Raw genomic sequence first — 21224 nt, forward strand, 5'->3', positions numbered from 1 at the left:
GCTGAGGTTTGAATTGATGCACTGAGGTCCCAAGTACGTGAGGCTAAATAGTAATTGGACTATACCCTATTAATATACATGATTGGATAAAGAATGGCCCCCGCCCACTCTCTGTGCAAGTCCTGATGTGTTGTATAGGAAATGACGATTTGGGTGGGTGGAGGCAGAGAGAGACAGGAAGAGAAGCTGGGAGAGATTGGGCCTGAGTTCGAGACTCCTAGCTGCTGGTCATGTGGCTGCTGGTCTAGCTAGCTTCTTGACTCAGCTGCACACATTGCTATCGCCGATTCCCTTCCATCTCTGATCTTTCTTCACTGAGAATAAAGATTGACGATTTTCCCCTAACCTGAATTCCTGACTCCAGCTGATTTTAAAATACCCGGTCTTCACACTCTCAAGTAGGTGTTAGCATTTTAAACTCAAAGGGCCTCAAATTTAGGTCTAGAGAGGGTCTTTAGAAGTCATGTAATCCAATATTATCATTTACTTGTGGGGAAACTGAACTCCAGAAAGGTTCCAGGTGGTGCAGAAGGTTGCAGAGATATTAAGGGACATCCCTTATTCTAACATCTTCTTCCACTGTACCCTCCCCATACTAAGTGCTTACTGCTCAACTCTGGGAATCCATTGGTAAGCAAGCAGAAAGGCATTCCCCATGCAGTGGTCCTCAAACTACGGCTGCAGGCCAGATGCAGCACCTGAGGACGATTATCCCCCTCACCCAGGACTATGAAGTTTCTTTATTTAAAGGCCCACAAAACAAAGTTTTTGTTTTTACTATAGTCCGGCCCTCCAACTGTCTGAGAGACAGTGAACTGGCCCCCTATTTTAAAAGTTTGAGGACCCCTGGTTATGCATGGAGACCCAAAAGGTTTTCAAGTTTTTATATTATAAAAGTCTGCTTGAACTAAAACACAGGCTCAAACACTAGGAACCATATCTTTTATGTGCTCCCAACTCGCATCTGAGAGTACTCAATCAATCAATCAATCCAAGATAAGAGGTACAGTGAATGGAGCATCAGGCCTGCAGTCAAGCAGACTAATTTTTCTGAATTCAAATATGACCTCAGATACTTTCGGGGCAAGCCATTTAACGTTGTATGCCTCAGTTTCCTCATCTATAAAGTGAGCTGGAGAAAAAAATTGGCAAACCACTCAAATATCTTTGCCAAGAAAACCCCAAATAGAGTCACAAAACAGACTTAATTGAAAACAACTGAATGATAATCAATATTATTAAGTATTAAATGCCCTATTCTGTTACTCATTGTGCTACACAGAAAAGAAAAATACAATCTTTACTCAGAATGACTTTACACTCTATCAAGAAAGACATATTTTTATGTGTGTACATATACACAAATATAAATGCACATATATGTATGCATGTGCATAAGCACACATGCGCGCACACACACACACACACACACACACATATCAAACAAAAAGAAAATTAACAGAAAGCAGTGAAATATTAAGTTGTTTCAGAGCCAGAGCACCAGAATTTGGGTGATGGGGGTGAATCAGGAAGAGGTCCTGAAAAAGTTGGGGCCCAGGATGAAGAAGGAGATTTGATGAGGCAGCAGGGAGGAATGAATTCATCCTACCCCTGGGGGAGAGCCAGGCACCATCCTGCTTCATGAACTCACAGGCTCGGATGAGCTCCAGGGCCACCTCTGGGACAATGACTCCCAGATTACTCTCTCCTGTGCCCAGGAGGAGGCCGAACATGCTGGATCCTGGATTTCAGAAGCCAGGAGCCATTAGGGGGCCAAAGCACTCTGCTCATACAGCTCTGGGAAGGCAGGCCCACCAAACTGCCCACAAAGGGGCAAACCCGCCCAGATGGCAATAGGGGAGCAGGTGAAAGCTTCCTTGCCCATCAGTACTGGGTATTCTTGCACTTTTAGCCAGGATAAAATAGGGAGACCCAGTCTCAGAAAGAAAAAGTCATTTTTAGTAATGGCTTTTTCCTCAAGGCAATAGGGAGTCAGTAGAGACATTACAAGGTCAAATCTGCCCATAAGGAAATGCTCCAACATAAAGGATGGAACTAGCAGACCAGGCAAGAGCAAATGAAGGTCGGAACTGTGGTACTGATGCTATAAAAGGAGGGACAGGCGTGGACACAACATGGGGAGAGGTAAAATCAGCAAAATGTGGTGGGCAGGGTGAGGAGAATCCCAAGGCTACAAACCCTGGAGACCGAAGCATGGCGATTTCTTCAACAAAAATTCCCACACCTTATGGATGCTCAATGTATTGGAGGAATAAGGCACAATTCTACAAAATTCATCAAGCAATTTCAACACAGAAGATTTTCACTGGAAAAGCTACTTATTTTCAATTATTTGTAAGATTTCATCAGGATGGGCACTCCCTCTTGTCCTGATGCCTACTTCAGTTCTGATCCACCATCACAGAATATAGAAAAGGCTGACTGCATACAGACAATCTGGAAGCAATAGAAGGAAGACCTATTCCAACAAAATCCCAGCTCTTTCAAAGTATAAAATAAGCAAACATGTAAACCTGAAGAACAGGATGGGCATTCTTAAATATAAGGCTACTTAAGAATTTAAAGAACTCTGAATTGTGCAACTCAGTACTGGTTGTGCAACAGGCACATTCTGGAAATTACAAGGGGTGGGAGGATGATGGGGATAGGGGTGAGAATGGGAAGCTTCTTTAGAGGCTCTTGGAGCATGCAGTCAGACACAAAGGAAGAAGAGGTCAGTCGTGTGGTTCCATGCCAAAGACTTCCTCTGCTGAGACTACTCCCCTTCCTTCCCTCAGCCTTCACTGCTAAGAGTCTTTCCATCATTGATGGTGGAGAAGAAAGGTCTTATTTCTCTTCCCTTGTTTTTCTCTTCCCTGCTCAAGCTAATGACACAACTCTACACAATGTACCCCAGTGCACAGGTACAAAATTTTTGTACAAAATTGTAGCTAGCAATGGTCAATAGATTAGTTTGTTTCATTAAAAAAAAATTTACAAAAAAGAGGATCAATTTAATGAATTTTGTCAAATTCATGTGCAATTGTGGATTTCTAGAGCTGTTATCCATACTTTGCTATGCTTACCACACCCATCTTCCTAGAGGGAAACTGATCCTAGGTCCCAAAGCTGATAGAACTGTGCCTCTGGAGGACTAAAGAACAGCTCGTGTGCTCGTGGAGTTATGAGGATCATATTATTTGTAAATGACTTAATTCTGGACAGGAATTTTGTACAAAGCAGAATATCTACCTCAGTGCAATCCACTCAAAATTAGCCCTTAACACAAAGCACTTTGGGGGGCTTTGCAAAAAATGGGTCTAATGGGGAGAGCCTTGGTTCTGGTGTTGGTAGACCTACCTCTAAGTCCCAACTCTGCCTCTTGCCACCTATCTGCGTGACATTGGACTAAGTTACTTAGTTTCTCTGGCCTTCCTGTTGTGGGGTAAAATGAGATGCTGGGATTCTTCATGGCCCTTTGCAACTCTAAATCAACAATCCTACTAAGTAAAGTGTATCTCTGCTATTCCTCCTAGAGTAGGCTAAGTGGAAAGAGTAGTCAACTTCTTGACAACCAATACAGAAATAGGATCTTCTCCATGAAATTTAACTTTACTAATAATACTCCAGAAATACCTCTATTTTATATGGAAAGCCTACAAAACTCTAATTTACAAGCTTAATAAATCAAAATAATTGCGACAAATTATCAGTAAAATTCAATTAAACAAGTATTTATTAAGTATATATCCTAAGTTGAGTTGTTAGGAAATGCTAAATTTTGAATAAGAAATAATTCCTGCAAGACAGGCAGAGTCAAGACGGTGGAAGAAAGAAGCAGTCAAATTCTCCCAAATTTCCCTCCAAACAACTCCAAAATATTGCCTCAATTCAGGTCAGATGAAACAAATTTTCAGGCCAAGGGAGGTCAGCTGTAAATTTCTGTCTTACTGGAGTGAGAGAGCAAATCACTTCAGGCAATTCAGACCCCAGCATGGGGAGGGCTGCCCTGGTGGAAGCAGAAGCTTCAAGAGCTCTCATCTCATGGAGGCTGTAGGAATAGTACAAGTGGTGAGAAGTATATTACAGGGCATCCTTTGCTGGAGCTGGGTTCAGGACTCTGTTGCATTCTACATATGTAACACCAGGGTCAAAAGGAATGATAGCACTTGTGGCCAGAGGGGAACAAAGGCCTAGGTCACAGCTTATAGTCACATATGGGGGAGGGGGCAGAGACTCTAGTTAGGATTCTAATACAAAGGGCACCACCAGAAATTGAGGTTATAGGAGAAGAGGGAACCTGATCACCATCCTTGGGTCAGGAGGAATGCTAGCACTAGGGGATACTGAGGAACAAAGTCCCTTCCTGGGTAAAGATTAGAGCACAGAACAGGAAAGCAGTGACTATATCTCTCCATCGACAATACCACTCTGGAAACATCAAAACCCTATAGACCCCTAGGGCTAGCTCTAAAATAAATAGCAACAAAGGTCTGAATCTTGGGACAGTGCCTTCTCCACCTCAGAACAAAGCCCAACAAAGATCAAGAACACAGAATACAGAAGAAAACAAAACAGCTACAAAGTCTCAAATCAAAATGTGAAATGGATATCATTCAAACAAGAATTCCTGAAACAACTCAAAAAGGATTTTAAAAAGTAAGTAGGAGAGGGAGAGAAGCTCAAAGTGGCGGGGGGAGACAAAGAAGGGGGAGGAGAGAGAAAGTGGGGGGGAGAGAGAAAGAGAGGGAGGAAGGGAAAAAATAAGTTGGAGGGAAATACATAGTTAATAATAATAACAATTATGAATGTGAACAGGATGAACTCACCCATTAAAAAAGCAGACAGCAGAGTGGAATAAAAAACAGAATCCAACCACATGTTGTTTACCAGAAATTAAGCAAAAAGACACACAATAAAAATAAGGGACTAGAGGAAAATCTGTTATGCTTCAGGTAAGGTAAAAATAAAGCAGAGGTAGGTAACAATCATGATCTCAGAGAAAACAAAAGCAAAAATAGATATAATTTAAAAAGAGAAGCCGGGGAACTACAGTGTGCTAAAAAGTACCATAAACAATGAAGTATTACTAATGTTACAGGAACTAAATGGCATAGCATCCAAATTCTTAACAGAAAAGTTAAATGACTTATAGGAAGATGTAGACAGTAAGACCATATTATTAAAGGACCTCAAATTTCCCCTCACAGAAGTAGAATAATAGAACCATAAAATAAACAAGGAAGGTGAAGATGAATAGAATTTTTAAAAGTTGGATAGGATAGACATCTACAGAAAAGTATATGGGAATAGAAAGGAATATACCTTTTTTCTACACTGTATGGATCAGTGGAAGTAAATTAGTAACAAATCACACAACTGAACAGATTGTACAATTAAAAAATGATGAGCAAGATGATTTCAGAAAAATCTGGCCTTACATGAACTGATGCACAGTGAAGTGAACAGTACCAGAACAACACTGTACACAGGAACAGCAATACTACATGATGATCAGCTGTGAAGGACTTAGTTACTCTAGCGAGACGATGACCTAAAAAGGGCTTATGATGAAAACAATGCCATCTACATCCAGAGAAAGAACTGATGAATGTGAATGCTGATCAAAGCATAATATTTTTGCTTTCTTTATTATTTTTCTGGTTTTGATCTGTTTTCTTTTGCAAGACAGCTAATATGGATAGCTACACATGTATAATCTATATTAAACTGTTTACCTTCTCAAGAAGGAGAGAGAATTTGGAATTTTTAAGAGACAAATGTTAAAAAGTTTTGTTTACATGTAATTGTGAAAAATTAAAAAAAAACTAAATATAAGAAAAAGAAACAATCCCTGCCCTCAAGGAGTTTACCATTTAGTAAATGGTACCTGACATATAAACTACTAACTACAATCATTTCATGGTGACAGACAAGAAGGCAGGAAAATAGCTCAGAAAGTTCAAATGGGTGGTGATGAACAGCAGAAATAGCGAGAAGTAGACAGATGGACAAATGATTCTAAGAGGTTGAATGGCAGGATTTGGTAACTGATGAAATACAAAAGGGAAGGGAGAAAGGAGAGGGTTCCCTTCTCTCAAGAATGGCAGAGGAATCTGATCCTAAAGTGAAGAATCAACAGAGTCAGCTGGCTCTCAAATCTAGCCTTGTACATGTTCTAGCTGTGTGACCTGGCCAAGTCACTTAACCTCTCTTTATCTCAGTTTGCTGTAAAATGGGATTAACAGGAGCTCTCACCTTGTAGGACTGTTATCAAGATCAAATGAGATAATATGTGTAAGGAACAACACAGTCCCTGGCACACAGATGCATGCTTGCTACCATGACACTGTTGCTGTTGGTGATGGGGAAGAGGATAATAATGAAATTTAAGAGGAAAAAACGTGAAGTCTTCCAAAGGTTCAAAAAGTCCAACTAATTGAGTAGAAGGAAGATGTGGTTAAAGGAGAGCTGCCATGACAACAGACCTATGGATTTTGGCAACCATAACCTCCAGTGGAACTCAGATATCCATGCAAATGCCAGTCTCAAAATTCCCATCAGCAGGAGAAGGTGGTAAGTGTCAAGGGTGAAGGGATTGGTTGAAAACTCCCAATGTACACTCCTTGAGCCTAATCACATCTAAAGCATTTCATTACTTGCGAAAGTATGGTGGCAAATTTTCTAAAGATAGAGGGTAGCTTGAGCCTCCGTTAGCGGTCCCCTGACACAGCCTGAGAAACATACTCCTCTTGTAGGCTCTGAGGGTCCTAAGAACTGCTTGCAGGGGGCTGCCTCTTTGTTAGATATATTTAATAACAAAGCTTTTTAGGAGTAAGGATACTTCTCTTTGGACCATTTGGATGGATGAAGAGGCAAAGTAGATCAAATCAGACAATATTATGTTCTACACCAAACTTATAGCATTATGTAAAAATAAATTGTTATTATTGGACCAATTCATCTTATTTCTCCAAAAAAGATAAATCAGAGACCATCAAAATGAAAAAAAAAAATCATTTCTTACACAATTCTAAGTCAAGACAATCTAGCCTGAGATTGTGGTTCCATGTCCTTTCTTCAAATGTCATGACACCAATTTTCGGCACTGCTCAAAGCCATTTTTTTTGCAGATGTCTGAATCAAAGGCTCTGTTCAAGATGGTTAATGTAGCTAGTAATCTAAATGCCAGATAAGTAAGGACACTCTTGCACTGAACTGATAGCTGATAAATTCATTACTGAAACGGATCATTCATAACCTTCAAATTATAATAATTTGTTGTAAGCTTATAACTTCACAATTCATTACAAAATAATATGTCTACAAGAAAACAGTAAAGATTATTCTAGGTGATTTTCATATTTTCTAGACTGCAAGAGAATGTGGTTATCTGTTAGGAATTCAATAAAACTACTCCCGTTTCCACAGTGATTCTTATCAATGCCATTTTTTCTCCAAAAAATAGCATATTTTGTCCTAAAAAAAATGAAATTTAAGATATATGTTATCTCTCTTTCAATAATAGGCTTCAGATATGGAATTACACAATCAGCTTTAGTGTCACCACTTAAAACAAAAATATACATAAAACTGGAAACTCATTTGCAAAGCAAATGAAAATTAGTAACTCACCTCTGGGTAAAGATTGAACCGTTTCAATGTATTAATCATAAGAGGATATTCTGTTAGCTTGTCATTCATAATCATCCACACTCCACTGTAAAATGAAGGAGCTTCTACGATGGTTTTGAAATAGGAATAATAAAGTCCCTAAAAGGAGAACATATTCTAGTTATGTTAAAATGAAATTACTTTTGTCTGTTCTTATCTCACACAAAATGTATTTTTAAAAAAACAAAGCAATTAGACAAGTAATGGTTGTTATTAACTTTATTGGTTTCTCCTCATTAATGTCTTTTTAGAATTCAATGATCTAAGCTTATTAAAGAGCTTTTTAAACTACATTTTGGTAAAAGCACTGGGGACAAAAACAGGTTTTAGCACTAATATTTTACAAAGAACTTTAAATAAGTTACCCTGTAGTAAATAAAATAGGTAACTAGGAAGATGAGCATTGTGAATAAGCCAAATAGAAGAAAACCTGATATAATGCAATGTATTAAGAAAGTGTCTGTGTGTCTGTCTCTCTCTCTCTCTCTCTCTCTCTCTCTCTCTCTCTCTCTCTCTCTCTTTCTCTCATACAGACACACACTTTTCCTAAGGACTCAGCACACTGTTTAAGTTTCATCAATGGAGATATTCACTGGCACAAACAAGAGTTTTACCTAATTCAACAATCCCTAGAAGAGGAAACATATTAGGAGGAAAGTGGGATGGGTGGGAGAGGAGAAACATAGCAGGACAGAAAAAACATTTCTTTGAAGTCAGAATCTAAATCTTGGCTCAAGCATTTACCAGCCTTGTGGACGATGGCAAATTATTTCCCTATCTGAAGCCTTGGTTGTTGGTCTTTTCATCTATAAAATATCTAGTTACCAGAGGTTTCAATGAGAAAAATGCTTTACCAGTCTTAAAATATTAAGAATTTCAGCTTTATTTGATGAATTGGTGATTTTACTGTTGTGGCTGAGCACTGTTTCAATCAATGTAGGTAATAACCCTTCCAAAACTTGTCATTCTATGAAATTCTCTGTCTTCCAGTGTTCCAAAATCCTACATAATTTTAATAGGTACAGGACAGATCTCTCACTTGAAGAAAGCCTTCAAGAAAGAATTCTGTTCTACCAAGTCAAAGTTTTTTAAACCAAAAAACAATCTACACATCAGGATCTTGGATCCCCTGTATACTCCTCTGTCATCTGTGTGACTGTAAAGATGTGATCTGTTGTAGAAAATCTTCTGGGAAATCCTGATTCTCTTTTCTTTTGTCTTATTGAGGACAGCTCTGCTATTTGCAGAGGAAATACTCAAAGATTTTAGAGCTATTAGGGCGCCACTTGGGCCAGTGGCAGCTATGCTCCCTTTGGCTCCTTTTTCAGTAGAAACAGCATTTGTGAGCTCTTCCCTAACTTTTGGAATCTTCTTGACCCCTGAGCCCTGAACCCCTGTAAGGTGAGCCACCTGCCCAAGTGAGACCCAGTCCCTGCCCCATCCCATGCCCTCCAGGGCCAGTCCCACTTCTTCACTGAAAGGAAGCAGAGCATTTCACACAGCTCATGGCTCACGCTATCACTGGCATGGAGGGCAGATTGTGCTAAAACTGGTAACAAATGGACTGCTTTTCCCGCCTGCCTGCCTGTGGATTGACTCTACTTCTGTGGATTGCTGGCTTCAGTGGGAACTGTAGGCAATGCTACTTATTATCCTTCTTTCTTCTAATGCGGCTTTGGCTTTAACCTTAACCTTTATGGTGACCAGTCAACCATCTACCAGAACAGACAGTCTGATCATTCTATAGCTACAGCTTAGACTGTGAACAGTCGTTTTTATTTTCTTTTGGTTAAGGTATGAGTTCATTCCCTATTTTATGGTGCTTTTCTGTGCCTAAAAATGCAGCACCTCTTCTGGGGGAAAAAAAAAAGCGTTTATGATGTGCAGGTGTGAGAAGTTTCCTAACAGCCCCTGTTTAGTGATTCCAAATGACATCCATTACATATATGCCCATCTTTGTCCTGAGGTCACCAAGCAGCAGTCTATGTTCACTTAATTTGAGAGTTTCTAATAAAGTTCTCCATAGACTTTCTCTATTTCTTCAGTCTTAGCAATACTTATGTATGCAAAAGCTTCAATTATCTTCAAGAACAGAGCATTTTAGGCTGAGTGTCCAAAGAAATGAGGGTTGTTTTTTTTTTTATTGGGTTTTTTTTGGCTGCTTTTTGCTCATTATGAAACCATCTCTGCAAATTCTTTTGTTCCTGCTGAAGAACTCTTGAGAGCTGTCCCTCCACTTAACTGCAATATTTTTGTTTCTTCTCAAGTCACTAATAGTGAGGTGAAAATATTGGCGTGTTCCAGATCCTTCCACAGAGCAGTGGACCAGCTTTGGGTTACTGACAAAAACTGAAGGAGGTGAGTCCCATGCAAATTGGCTAAAAAGGGGGGCATACTTAGGATTATCAAGAGGCCCCTCATTTTACAAATAAAGATATGGAAAGGCAGGGAGGCAAAGACATGTATACCAAGCATATGGGACATGAGAAGTGGAGCTTTCTATGAGTTTGCTGAGAGCAAGAGTGGTTGGTTGGGTTTGCTTTGATTCTGGATGTGCAGAGCCTCTCACAGGATCTCATGCATACTAGGCTCTTGGTAACCTTGTAGGACTGAATCTGAATCCCAATTCACCATGCTGCTTTCCACTTTTCCCACTGAATGTGGGAACTTTTTTTAGCTATGACAAAAGCTGAAGAAGCCACATGGGCCTTTAGTATCTGTATTGGATTCACAGGTTACCATGATCCAAAAAAATCATTACCTACCTTTCATATCACAATGAACGACTGAACAAATTCACAATTCAATTAACTAACAAGTCAACCAACTTTTCTTCCAAAGGGAAAGATAAGGTTCCTATGGGAATAGTATGAGGGTATTTATTTGAATTTTTAGGGGGATAATAAATAAGTTTAAATTAAGGGGAACAGATAGGGGAGACCAGAAAGGCTTAAGTAGGGTCAGGTCAGGGATAATCTAAGGGCACCACATTCCTGGAAGGGGGAAAGAAGAGAAGGGCACCAAAAATATAAGAGCAAAACCATCAGACAGACTTTGTTTGCTTCACAATTTTGCCTCAGTAATCCTTGAGCTATTAATATTACTGATCTTCTGCTATGAAAGTATCAATTAAAAGTAAAAAAAAAAGTGTATGTGTATATGTAATGTGTGTATATATATATATATATATATACACATATATATACACATATATATATGTACACACACATATAAACAAAAATCAAGTAACTTGACAATTAGAGAAAGAAATTGCTAACAAATTGCTAAACAGATTTGTTTCTTGACTCCTATTTACTACATGACACTAAATCCAAGAAAAATTGAAATAATACCTCAAAGCTTCTAGTCTCATATAAAATGTTTTTAAAATTACTAGAATGAACATAATACACAGAACCCAACCATTTCAGTGCGAAAAGCCATCTCTCTTTCCAGTGTTGAGAGGTGAGAAAAATGACGATCATTTTCAAAGAGACTTGTTATGTGACTCCTGTAAAAAGAAAAGCAGAACAACACAAAAATGTTAAAATATCTCCAAGTTATGCCAAAAGTTAGACTGCGCATAAACTAAACATGTCAGTGTTTAGTTAAATCACATTCCTAAATATGAGTAATTTCAAAACCCCTGTATTTACTTAACCTGAAACTTTCTAATTACTCTTTTAAGAGAAATGTAGACTTGTAAAGATGTGGTATATGTATATAATTAATATTGTAAAATTGAAAATCACTTATTCAAATTTAGAGCAAAGAGATTTGGAGAAATTTATTCATAAAGGTACTATGGCAACAAATAAATAAAACTCACCAGTGCAAAATCCCAGCAAAAGCAGCTGTAAAAGAAAATCAATTCTAATTAAATTTTTGGATTAAAATGATTTCATTCTCAAAATAAGCATTTCAAGTATAAAGAGAAGTAAGCTGCTGCTCCGACTGTAAGATGAGCCACAAAAGATGACCTCGAAGGCTTGGGGTGAGTATCAAGCAAGATAGTATCTGGAAAGTGCTCGGCATGGTGCCCGGCATCAATGGACAAGAGACTGAATCAGTGTTTGTTCCCTTCCCCGTTCCTTTCTCTTTAATAGGGGCTGGGAATAAAAACCATCCTTAGAAGTCCTTTCTTAGCCCTAAACGCACCTGTATCCATACATCCAATCTGCATGGACAAAGACTGCTGCAGAATGGGCTTAAAAAAACAGGTGGAGCTAGAGGGATAAAAGAATATAATCCTAAAGCCAGTTTTATGATGACCAACACTTTCCCAAGTGTAGGGGAAGGGGTGGGAAACAGCTTTCTTTCTCTATGGAAAGTCATTAATTTACATTTATTCATTTTCCTGGCAGACTGAAAAACAAAGACGTATTCAATATACTGTGAGAAAAACTGGAAACTGTTTGGATTAAATATTTTACTGGCTTAATTTACATTACAGAATCACAGGATCATTATGCTTTAAGGCATAAAATCAAATGTCTGTAAAACAGTCCATTCACTTTCCTACTTCTAGGAAAGAACGATTATCCCAAAGTCTCCTACAATGAGGACTATTCCAATGAAGAGAACACAACAGAAAGAGAAGGCAGACTGAGGGTAATGATGATCTCGTTAATAAGGTGGAAGGAGGCTGGGGAGTTTTATGATCTATGTAGAATTAATTGTATAAGATATGGAAATAACTATTTTGCCCTCTGTCAAGAAATTTGTATTCCTTTCTGACAATTTTTAAAAATAAATTTAATAATTCTAACTGACTATAAATGAGAGGAGTCTCTCATAAAAAGAAAACTACTAACTCATGTGAATAAAGTACATTAAGATACATAAATTGCTTTCCTCACAATAGTTCTGTGAAGCAAACAGTATAAATCTCCACTTTATAGATGAAGAACTGAAAGCAACGAAGAGATAGTTGTCAGAAAGATGACGACAGACTATTATCAGTGGCAAAGAGTTTCAGTAGGGTGTCTAGACTGCCATTATCCATGGCTTGGGGTATATAGTTAAGGAATACGGAGGCAAATTTGAGACCAAATCTCCTAACTTTGAGTCCACAAGATTCTTTTATAGACAGAGCTAATTCACCCCAACCCCACTCAGATAATAAGTGGCAGAGCCAGGATTACAGCTGAAGTCTTCTGACTTCAGATCCTGAGAGAAAATATGTTGTGAACAAGAGTAGAACATGCAAACCAAAAGAGAATTAGCTTGACTTCAATCCTTGACAAAATCCTAGGACACATTATGAAAGAGATGCCTTATAAGAATTTAGAAGAGGAAGCAGTGATCACTAAAAGTCAACATGGCTTTTTCAAGAACAGATCAGTGAGGACATATATCTTCTATGATGACCCAGGAATGAGGCGGGTATATTAGGGCAATCTTGTGGATATAGTAGACTTAGACTTTTGTAAAACATTACAAAATGTTTTACATTTACATTACATTTTACATTACAAAATCTTGCCTAATATCTTTGTGGACAAGATTAATAGACTAACCACAAGAGTATGAAACTAACTGTGGGCTGTACATTTATTTTATTTCATTAAATCCTCTGCAATGACATTTCCATCTGACTTCTGGACACTCCAGCACTGGAGCTTCGAAAAGCTCAGGGCTGCATGCTGGATACTTCTGGACTGGATGGTAGTAAGACTTGGATGGATCCAAATTTGGTTGAATTTAATATTTTTGTTAAGTCATTTTCAGTTATGTCCAACTCTATATGAAGCCATTTGGAGTTTTCTTGGCAGAGTTTCTTTCTCTACTTCATTTTACTTCATGAGGCAAACATGGTATTAAGTGACTTGCCCAGGGTTACACAACTACTAAGGTGTCTGAGGCTGGATTGGAACTCAGGACCTCCTGACCCAAAGCCCAGCACTCTATGCAGTGTAGTGCCATCTAGCTGAGCCTCTGGTTGAACTAGATCCAAGTATGTTGTTTCCAGAGCCAGGTTTGTCAGGCATGTGTCCTTGGTCCTGCATTTTCATCCACAATTTAGGCTGTTAGTGTTGATATGTGTCCTACTATAGAGATATGCTTTGGGCCCAGTTCTTCTCAGGGGCAGCAGTGAAAGCTGGCATGTCAGCATGTCTTATCTCAAGTTCCAAAGGAGGTGGAACCACAGCCAACCATGAGAGCCCTTTGCCATTAATGGACCAAGAAGGCCACGGACAAGCCGAGAAGAGGCTGAGCTTAGGAGCGCTTCCCCCCAAACCACACTTGTCTGCTTATCTAACCTGCTCAACGGCACCAGTTCTCTCAAGAACACTGGCTCAATTCAATATGGGGCACCCCAGCACCAAAATGTCCTGCCCTTTCGGGCTCTCCGCCTTCACCCCTCCTCTGACCCAGAAAGGTTAGAGCCATGGCTCCTTCCGAGGGACTGAACTGAAGGATTCTTTATTCAGTGAAATAACCTGCCCTGTGTTAGGGAATCAGCTGAGAAAAATGCCTTACAGAATTCTCCCTCACTATTAAGTACCCAGAGAGCAGATCCTTAGCCACCAGGGCACCTTGGTGGCACAAGAAAGCAAGGTAGTGCAATAAATAGAGTGCCAGTCCTGGACAAGAAGCCCTGAGTTCAAATCTGGCCTCAGATACTTGCTAGCTTTGTGACCCTGGGCAAGTCAACTAACCCCATTTGCCTCAGCTTCCTCATCTGCAAAATGAGTTAAAGAAAATGACAAATTACTCCAGTATCTTTGTTAAGAACACCCTAAATGGGGACATGAAGAACTGGTCATGGTTAATCGACTAAACAACAAAAGCCACCTGGATCCTCCTCCAAATAGCACCTTGGACACCACCTGATGGGACCTCCATTTATGAGGCAGCAGCCTCCTGAGGGTATGACATCTATCCTCCAACCAGGGATGAGGCAGAGAGGCTGGGGCTGACATGGGGTCAAACAGAACCCCAAGGACCCATTCACCTGACATTTACAGACTGAGACACTCTGCCGGATCTCTGCTGTCTCCACTCCCAGCTTCCTAGAATTCAAAAAGTTGCTTCTCGACCTCCTCAAATCTAACAAACACTATCTGACACACAGGCCTGCTATGTTCATATCACCTTCTACGTGAGGAAAGAGGGCACTCCGAAAACATACTCCTCATACTCCCTCGGTGCTGGCAAACTTGCATTTCTTTCTCTGGCAGTTCTATGAAACAGACCCCAATGATACGGACAAGTATTGTTCTCGGCTGCCTTTCTTTGCAGGCCATCCCTCCCACTGGCAGTAGACTTCCTCCTCACCTTCCCCCGCAGGACTCAGCTCGTTCCAAGACCTCCTTCTTCTTTGAGCCCAGGGAGGCTTTCGGTCTAGTCTCTCTATTTCAATCACAACGCCCAATGCCTCGAATGGAGACAGTACTTGACGTTTGTTGAACTGAATTGGATGTTTGCCAAATATGTGGATGACAAGAAGGTGGGACAGAAAGCCAATGTGCTGAATGACAATCAGTCAGAAAAGAGATCTCCAGACATGTTTACCCTGAGTTGAGGAAGATGTAATTCCACACATATACACTTGGACTCCAGAAACAAATTCCCCAAGTACGAGCCCAGGGAGGAGGTATGAGACAGTGTCCTCCTGCAAATAAAATGGGGATTTCTATGGGGCTGCCATGGCTGGGCCTAGGCTCTCCTAATCCCCAGTTCTGCACTCACATCCTGAGTGAGGATGAGGAAAATGGCGAGCCTGCCAGGAGACCAAGAGCAGACCTGGGAGAACTAGCCAAGGCAGCTGGAGCCGGTGAACCGAAGCTTGAAGTAATATTAAGGTTACTTAGTCCAGAAGTGAAGCTCAGAATACAAAGGATTCTCCCTCACAGGCCTTCAGGCAGACAGCACAAGGCTACGGTCGAAGATGTTACAAATTCATTCTTATTTTGACCCAAGTTGGACAAGGTCTTCTCCTCTCTGTACTTCTTGAGGCTCCTTTTAAATCTGGCTTTTACCAAACTTGGCACAATGCCTGGCATACAGTAGTTGTTTAATAAATGCTGGCAGGTGGGTGGGGTGGGCATCTGTATGCCTCATGTCTCTCCCCATCCTGGCCCATTCTCTATTCAGCTGTTAAGCGTGATCTCCTTAAAGCAAAGATATGATTCCTCACTCCCCTGCTCAACAAACTTCTGGAGCATCTCATCCTCTCCCCATCCCCCCCAGCTTGTCTTCCAAGTCCCTCCTGACTCTCCCTTCCCTTTCTAGTATCACTGGGCTTCTGGCTATTCAGGAAGAAGACTCCCCATCTCTCTGCTCCAGGCATCCCTACTGGCTGTCTCCCCCCTGTTCCCCCGAATGCTCTCTCCTTCTCTGCCTATTGGTTTCCTTCAAGTTCCTGCTAAAATCAGCCTTGATAAGATTTTCCTGTCTCCTCTTATTTCCAGGGCCTTCCTTTTCTGGATCACCTCCCCTATATCCAATGTTTTGGATGATGTCTCTTCCACTCGAGCAGGAGCTTTTTACCTTTCTTTGTGTCCCCAGTGCAGAGCAGGGTGCCTTAATAAAGGTCTCCAGGTGGGCTTTAGCTTCACCTCTAACTAATGGACTCAAACTTGCATCTGCAGGGCAACTGAATCCCAAGACCCAAGCCTGTCGAAGGGCCTTCAGGGCCCCTCCATGGACGGCCTTTCCCCCACACTCAGAATGTCCAAAATGAAGCTGATTGTTTCCCCAAATGTCTTCCTCCTCCTGACATACGACTTTAGGCTCCCATGTTTTATTTGCCTCCACACTGTCCCTCACATCTCATGCCCAGTTACAAAGGCCTTTGCACTGCACCACTGAGCTGTCTGCCTATTTAACCATTCTTCTCTCTTCCCAAGGCAACCCTCAGGTCTTCCTTCTCACACACCTTCATGGCATTACATTAGTACCTACTGTGATCTCCATCAGAGGTTCCTTCCCAGGTTCAGGTCTTCCCGCCTCTATTTTCTACTCTAATCTTACATTCACAGTTATCTTTCTTAAGTACAGATTTTCTCACACTCCTCCTCTGCTCAAACCTCAAAAGCCATTTCTGCTTACTAAATTTCAAATTATTCTCCCAGCCACCCGAGACTACTCACAATGCAGTGCTCTAGCTTTCCAGTCTCATATCAGACCTCTATGGACTCATGCTCTGGAGAAGCTGCACTCCTCATCGCCTCCCATCATGCTCCTGCCTTCCTTCCTTTATGCTGTCTGTTCCCTCCCATCTCCCATATGCTCCATTTGTGTGATGTATACACTGAAGGCTAAGTTAATGTCCCCTTCTCCAGGATCACTTCCTCAGTTCCTTCTGGTCGGTAATGACTATCCCACCACTTTCAAATACATATCACCCCACAAACCTTAGAAGGAGTGGGTAGAATTTTGCACTTACCTTACATAATTACCTTACATACTTATTTACAAATAGTATTTTACTCCAAAAATTTTTGTCTCTCATCCCCCTCCAAGACCATGAGCTTCATAAAGAAGACTTCATGTCTTACATAAACTTTTTTTTAATCTCACCTACCACAGAACTACTTCATAAAGTCTGTTGAATTTTTTAAAATTCCATGGACCTTCATTTGGAAAGGAAAAAAATTACAATCTTTTTATCAAAGAATTTCAGCAAATAGAAGGAGAAATGATAGGGGCCTGACACAAATATTTTACACTCATTCAATAAATCTTTTATTTGTGACACCTTTCAACAAACATATATTTCTATAGGTACAACTGAAGTTATATTTAATTTCATTTCAACTAATGAATTAAATTTACTTTGACCTATAAAAGGGTGCAAATTTCTTGAGCTACTTGCTCTAATAAAAAGGAAGTTCTTACAAAGCAATTAGTATTTCATCAGACTTTAGTAGTCTTTAAATCGGAAGTAAAAACTTTTTGAGAAAACAGGAATACTAAACATAATGACTGAACCTGAAAGGCAGAATAAATCTGAAGGTCATATCCAAAATAGAAAACAAGTATTTTTCTCAATAAAGGATGAAGCTCATAAAAGGCAACAGGCTTCAAGGACTTAAACAGTTCAAATATAATATGTGACCAAAGCTATCAGCTTCAGTTTCCTTGTCTATGAAATGAGTATAGAAATAGCAATCAACTTCGCAAGGTGGTTGTACGGAACAAATAAGATAATATAAAGTGGTTCTTAAACCTTACAGTTCTGTATAATAGTGCTAATAATAAACGTTAACTATTATCTTAACTTCTCTAGGCCTCAATTTCCACATTTGTAAAATGAGGGATTAAATGAAAAGGGAGTTGATTAACTGATGACTCTAATTCTGAATCTACACTTCTAAGTAGTTTATTCATGTACATATACATTAAAAGCTCCTTAATATGTAAGCTAAAATAGGCCACATTTGCTACTGCATATAAGGCACTAAAGATGTCTACAATAGAGAAAAATAAGCAGATTCTATTCCAAAAAAATTCTCTTCCTGACATTACTTGAATATAAATCTTTGTAATTAAAAGTAAGCGCACAAAGTATATCTACAAAATTGCTTTCTTCTCTAGGTATTATAGAGATACAGAAGTAAATGCTTATCAGAAATGAATCTTGATAATGACAGGAATAATGAGAGTCCTAACACAAAAAAAATTAATTTAAATATGGAAAAGTTCACTAAGTGTTTATAAGGAAGAAGAGCAAAAGTACCAAAATCATAGACAGTACTTTTTAAGAGAATATAATGATTTAAAATGCTAGCTGAAAACGCGCTTAAAAAATATGTCAAGGTTCTTGATATTTGCCAAGAGTTTTCCCCCCCTGCTCTCAATGACCAGCTACTTCAACCATAAGGCAGCTGGGTTTCTGCCAAAATACTGTCTGTCCTTGAATATCAAAATGCTTTATGCTCATTCTTTAATTTATATAATTGAGAAGGAATCTCAGCTAGTAACAGTAATTTGACATCAATGGTAGATAAAATGCTCATTTACATAAACTAATCCAGAACATGGTATTGCAGAGAATAATACCACTTCCCAGAGGGGAAAAATAAATAATAATAATAATTTTAAAAAACCAAGACATACAAATACAAAACAGAGATACCAAACTGGGTAAAAGATTTAAGGAGAATGATTGATGCAACTCTAATTCAGCAATGGGACGCTACTGTTAAGGGATATGTGGTACGCGATCTCTCAAAACTAAAAATTCTGAAAATTTGAGTTAATCTTTTCATTATTCTTAGCACTGGCAATCATCTTCCTACAGAAACACAATCATTTGTTCTCTTTCCTTGCCCCCTCCCCAGCCCCTGCCTTTGAAAGCCATGAGGAGAGCTCTTGAAGAGCAGGATCTGGGTCTTGGTCACCTTAGCCTCTTCCGAAATGGGGCTTTTCTCTCAATAGTCACACGATAAGGTATTTGACCGGTGTCTGTCACTCTGCCATGTGTAGGTCCTGCCATGTCTATGTCTCCATTCCCTCACTTATAAAACAGAGATTAGATGAATGATCTCTACCATTCTTTTCAATTCTATAGATCCAAATTTCTACCAAAGTACAAAGAAGATCAAAGATGATAAAAACTTAAGAAAAAAAAAGGAAAAGTTAAAAGTGGAATTAACTTGTAACCTGCAAATCCTAGGCAAACACTTTTCTTTATTAAAAAGAAAGAGAACTGACTGAATCTAGAGAGAATTCTCTGGAGAATCATAATCTCACAATGTTTTTAAAAGTCACTAGTCGTCTATTAAGCATTAAGGACAGAACAAAAGAAAACCAACAAATTACAAAATAAAAATAGTAGCCTAAAGATGAAGTAAATTTAGTATGTCCTCATATTAAAAATTTCTAAAGATCAGGAAAAGAGTAATTCAAAAATGGGTTGTTTTTTACATTTCTGGGACTGAAGAACTTCAATAAGAAAACCGTTATTGAAAGACTGAAAATACAGGGAGTTAACATGGTGGAGTACCAGAAAGCAGAGCCCTACTCCCTGAAACATATGGACACTAGAAAATAGAACAAGTCAGGATAGACTCACAATGAGTCATTTTCCAGCTCAGGGCAGCAAAGAGAGACTTCTAGAGATCTACAGGCCCTGATGGGGAGGTCCACCAAAGGTACAGAGCATGCTGGCAGAGAGAAAGGCTACATGTTGGAGAACAAAGATGTTTCACACTCATCCAAGAATCAAGTACCATCTGGAAGCTGTCACTTATTGCCCAGTTCCATGACCCAGATCCTGGGAAGACTGAGGAGGGGACTTATATCTCCAAGTAGAGTTCCAGGAGAGGGAGCAGTCACTGATCTCAAGCTGTCCTAAGCCAGGAGGAATTTCAGAAGCCAGCATTACAAACCCAGAAGCAGATTCCAGATTCTCCAGTCCAGTCTCCAGTTTGGTCTGAAGCCTGCAAATTGAGGCCCGTGGTTCTGTGCCCCTGAACCAGGAGAACTTCCTAGCTGCTCAGCAGAGGCCGTGTCCAACAGCAGACTGTCACAACTCAGACTCAAACCCAGGTCAGGAACTCGCAGAACTCAGACTCTGCCCACAATCAGATTGCTCCCGGGGCACTAAAAGCTTGCAGGTCCCCAGCCTGAGCTGTCCCCAATATTCTGAAATAACAGGACCCCCAATACCCCAAAGAAAGTCGCATAAGACAATTCAGACATTGCTTCCAGAAGTAAGAATAATCTAACCGGAACATAACTCAAACATAAAGCTAATAGTCAGGGGAGCAGGCTGGAAGAAAAAGCAAACAAAGGATCCCACTATTAAAAGATACTAAACAAAGCTGACTAGAATTCCTAGAGGAATTAAAGCAAGAGCTTTAAAAAAACAAAGTTTAGAAAATGTTTTTATAAATGAAATGAGAACAGTCAAAGTAAAAAATGGACCAGAAATGAAAGCTATGGAAGAAACAACTGAAGAAGAAATTAACAGTTCAGCACAAAAATCTTACCTAAGCAACATACACCCTAAAAACTAGACTACATAGAAGAAAGAGACTCCAGGAGACACCCAGATAACCAACCACACACACACACACACACACAATAAAGAAACATAAAGCGAAAAGCTGGGGGGAAAGGAGGAAGAAAAAATAGTTTACTTATCTGGAAAATATGTCAAGTAGAAATCATTTAAGAATCACTAGACTACCTAATAGCCATAACCAAAAAAGGAAAATAAATCATAAAATTATAAAAGAAAAAGGTCTTTTAGAACTAGAGAGCAGAGGGGGGAAATGATGTCACTTATTGAGAGAAAACTGAAATATGAAACTAGAAATATTGTCAAAATTCAGAGTTTCCAGGTCAAAGAATGCTACAAGCAACCAGAAGAAAAGAATTCAAATATCAGGGAACTATAGCCAGGATCACACAAGACTTAGCAACCACCACTATAAAATAATAGAACCTAGAATACAACATTCCAAAAGACAAAAGATAATGGCTTACAACCAAGAATAACTTAGCCAGCAAAGCTGAGTATAATTCCCTAAGGAAACAGATTTTCAATGAAATGTAGGGCTTCCAAAAATTCTGATTAAAAAGGTCATGTAGAA

The 21224-nt window shown here is 39.6% G+C and overlaps 1 protein-coding gene across 1 annotated transcript in view; it reads right to left on the bottom strand.

Moving 5' to 3' along the window:
- Positions 1-21224, bottom strand: part of DPY19L1 (dpy-19 like C-mannosyltransferase 1) — a 106324-nt gene that overhangs the window by 74601 nt on the left and 10499 nt on the right. Inside the window, exons 2-4 of the mRNA XM_031953001.1 lie at positions 11504-11528; positions 11098-11185; positions 7636-7773 (exon numbers count right to left, since the gene is read on the bottom strand). Coding sequence (XP_031808861.1) covers positions 7636-7773; positions 11098-11185; positions 11504-11528 — 251 coding nt within the window. The remainder of the gene's footprint in view (positions 1-7635; positions 7774-11097; positions 11186-11503; positions 11529-21224) is intronic.

The sequence above is a fragment of the Sarcophilus harrisii genome, chromosome 1, assembly GCF_902635505.1.
Source record: "Sarcophilus harrisii chromosome 1, mSarHar1.11, whole genome shotgun sequence".
Classification (NCBI taxonomy): domain Eukaryota; kingdom Metazoa; phylum Chordata; class Mammalia; order Dasyuromorphia; family Dasyuridae; genus Sarcophilus; species Sarcophilus harrisii.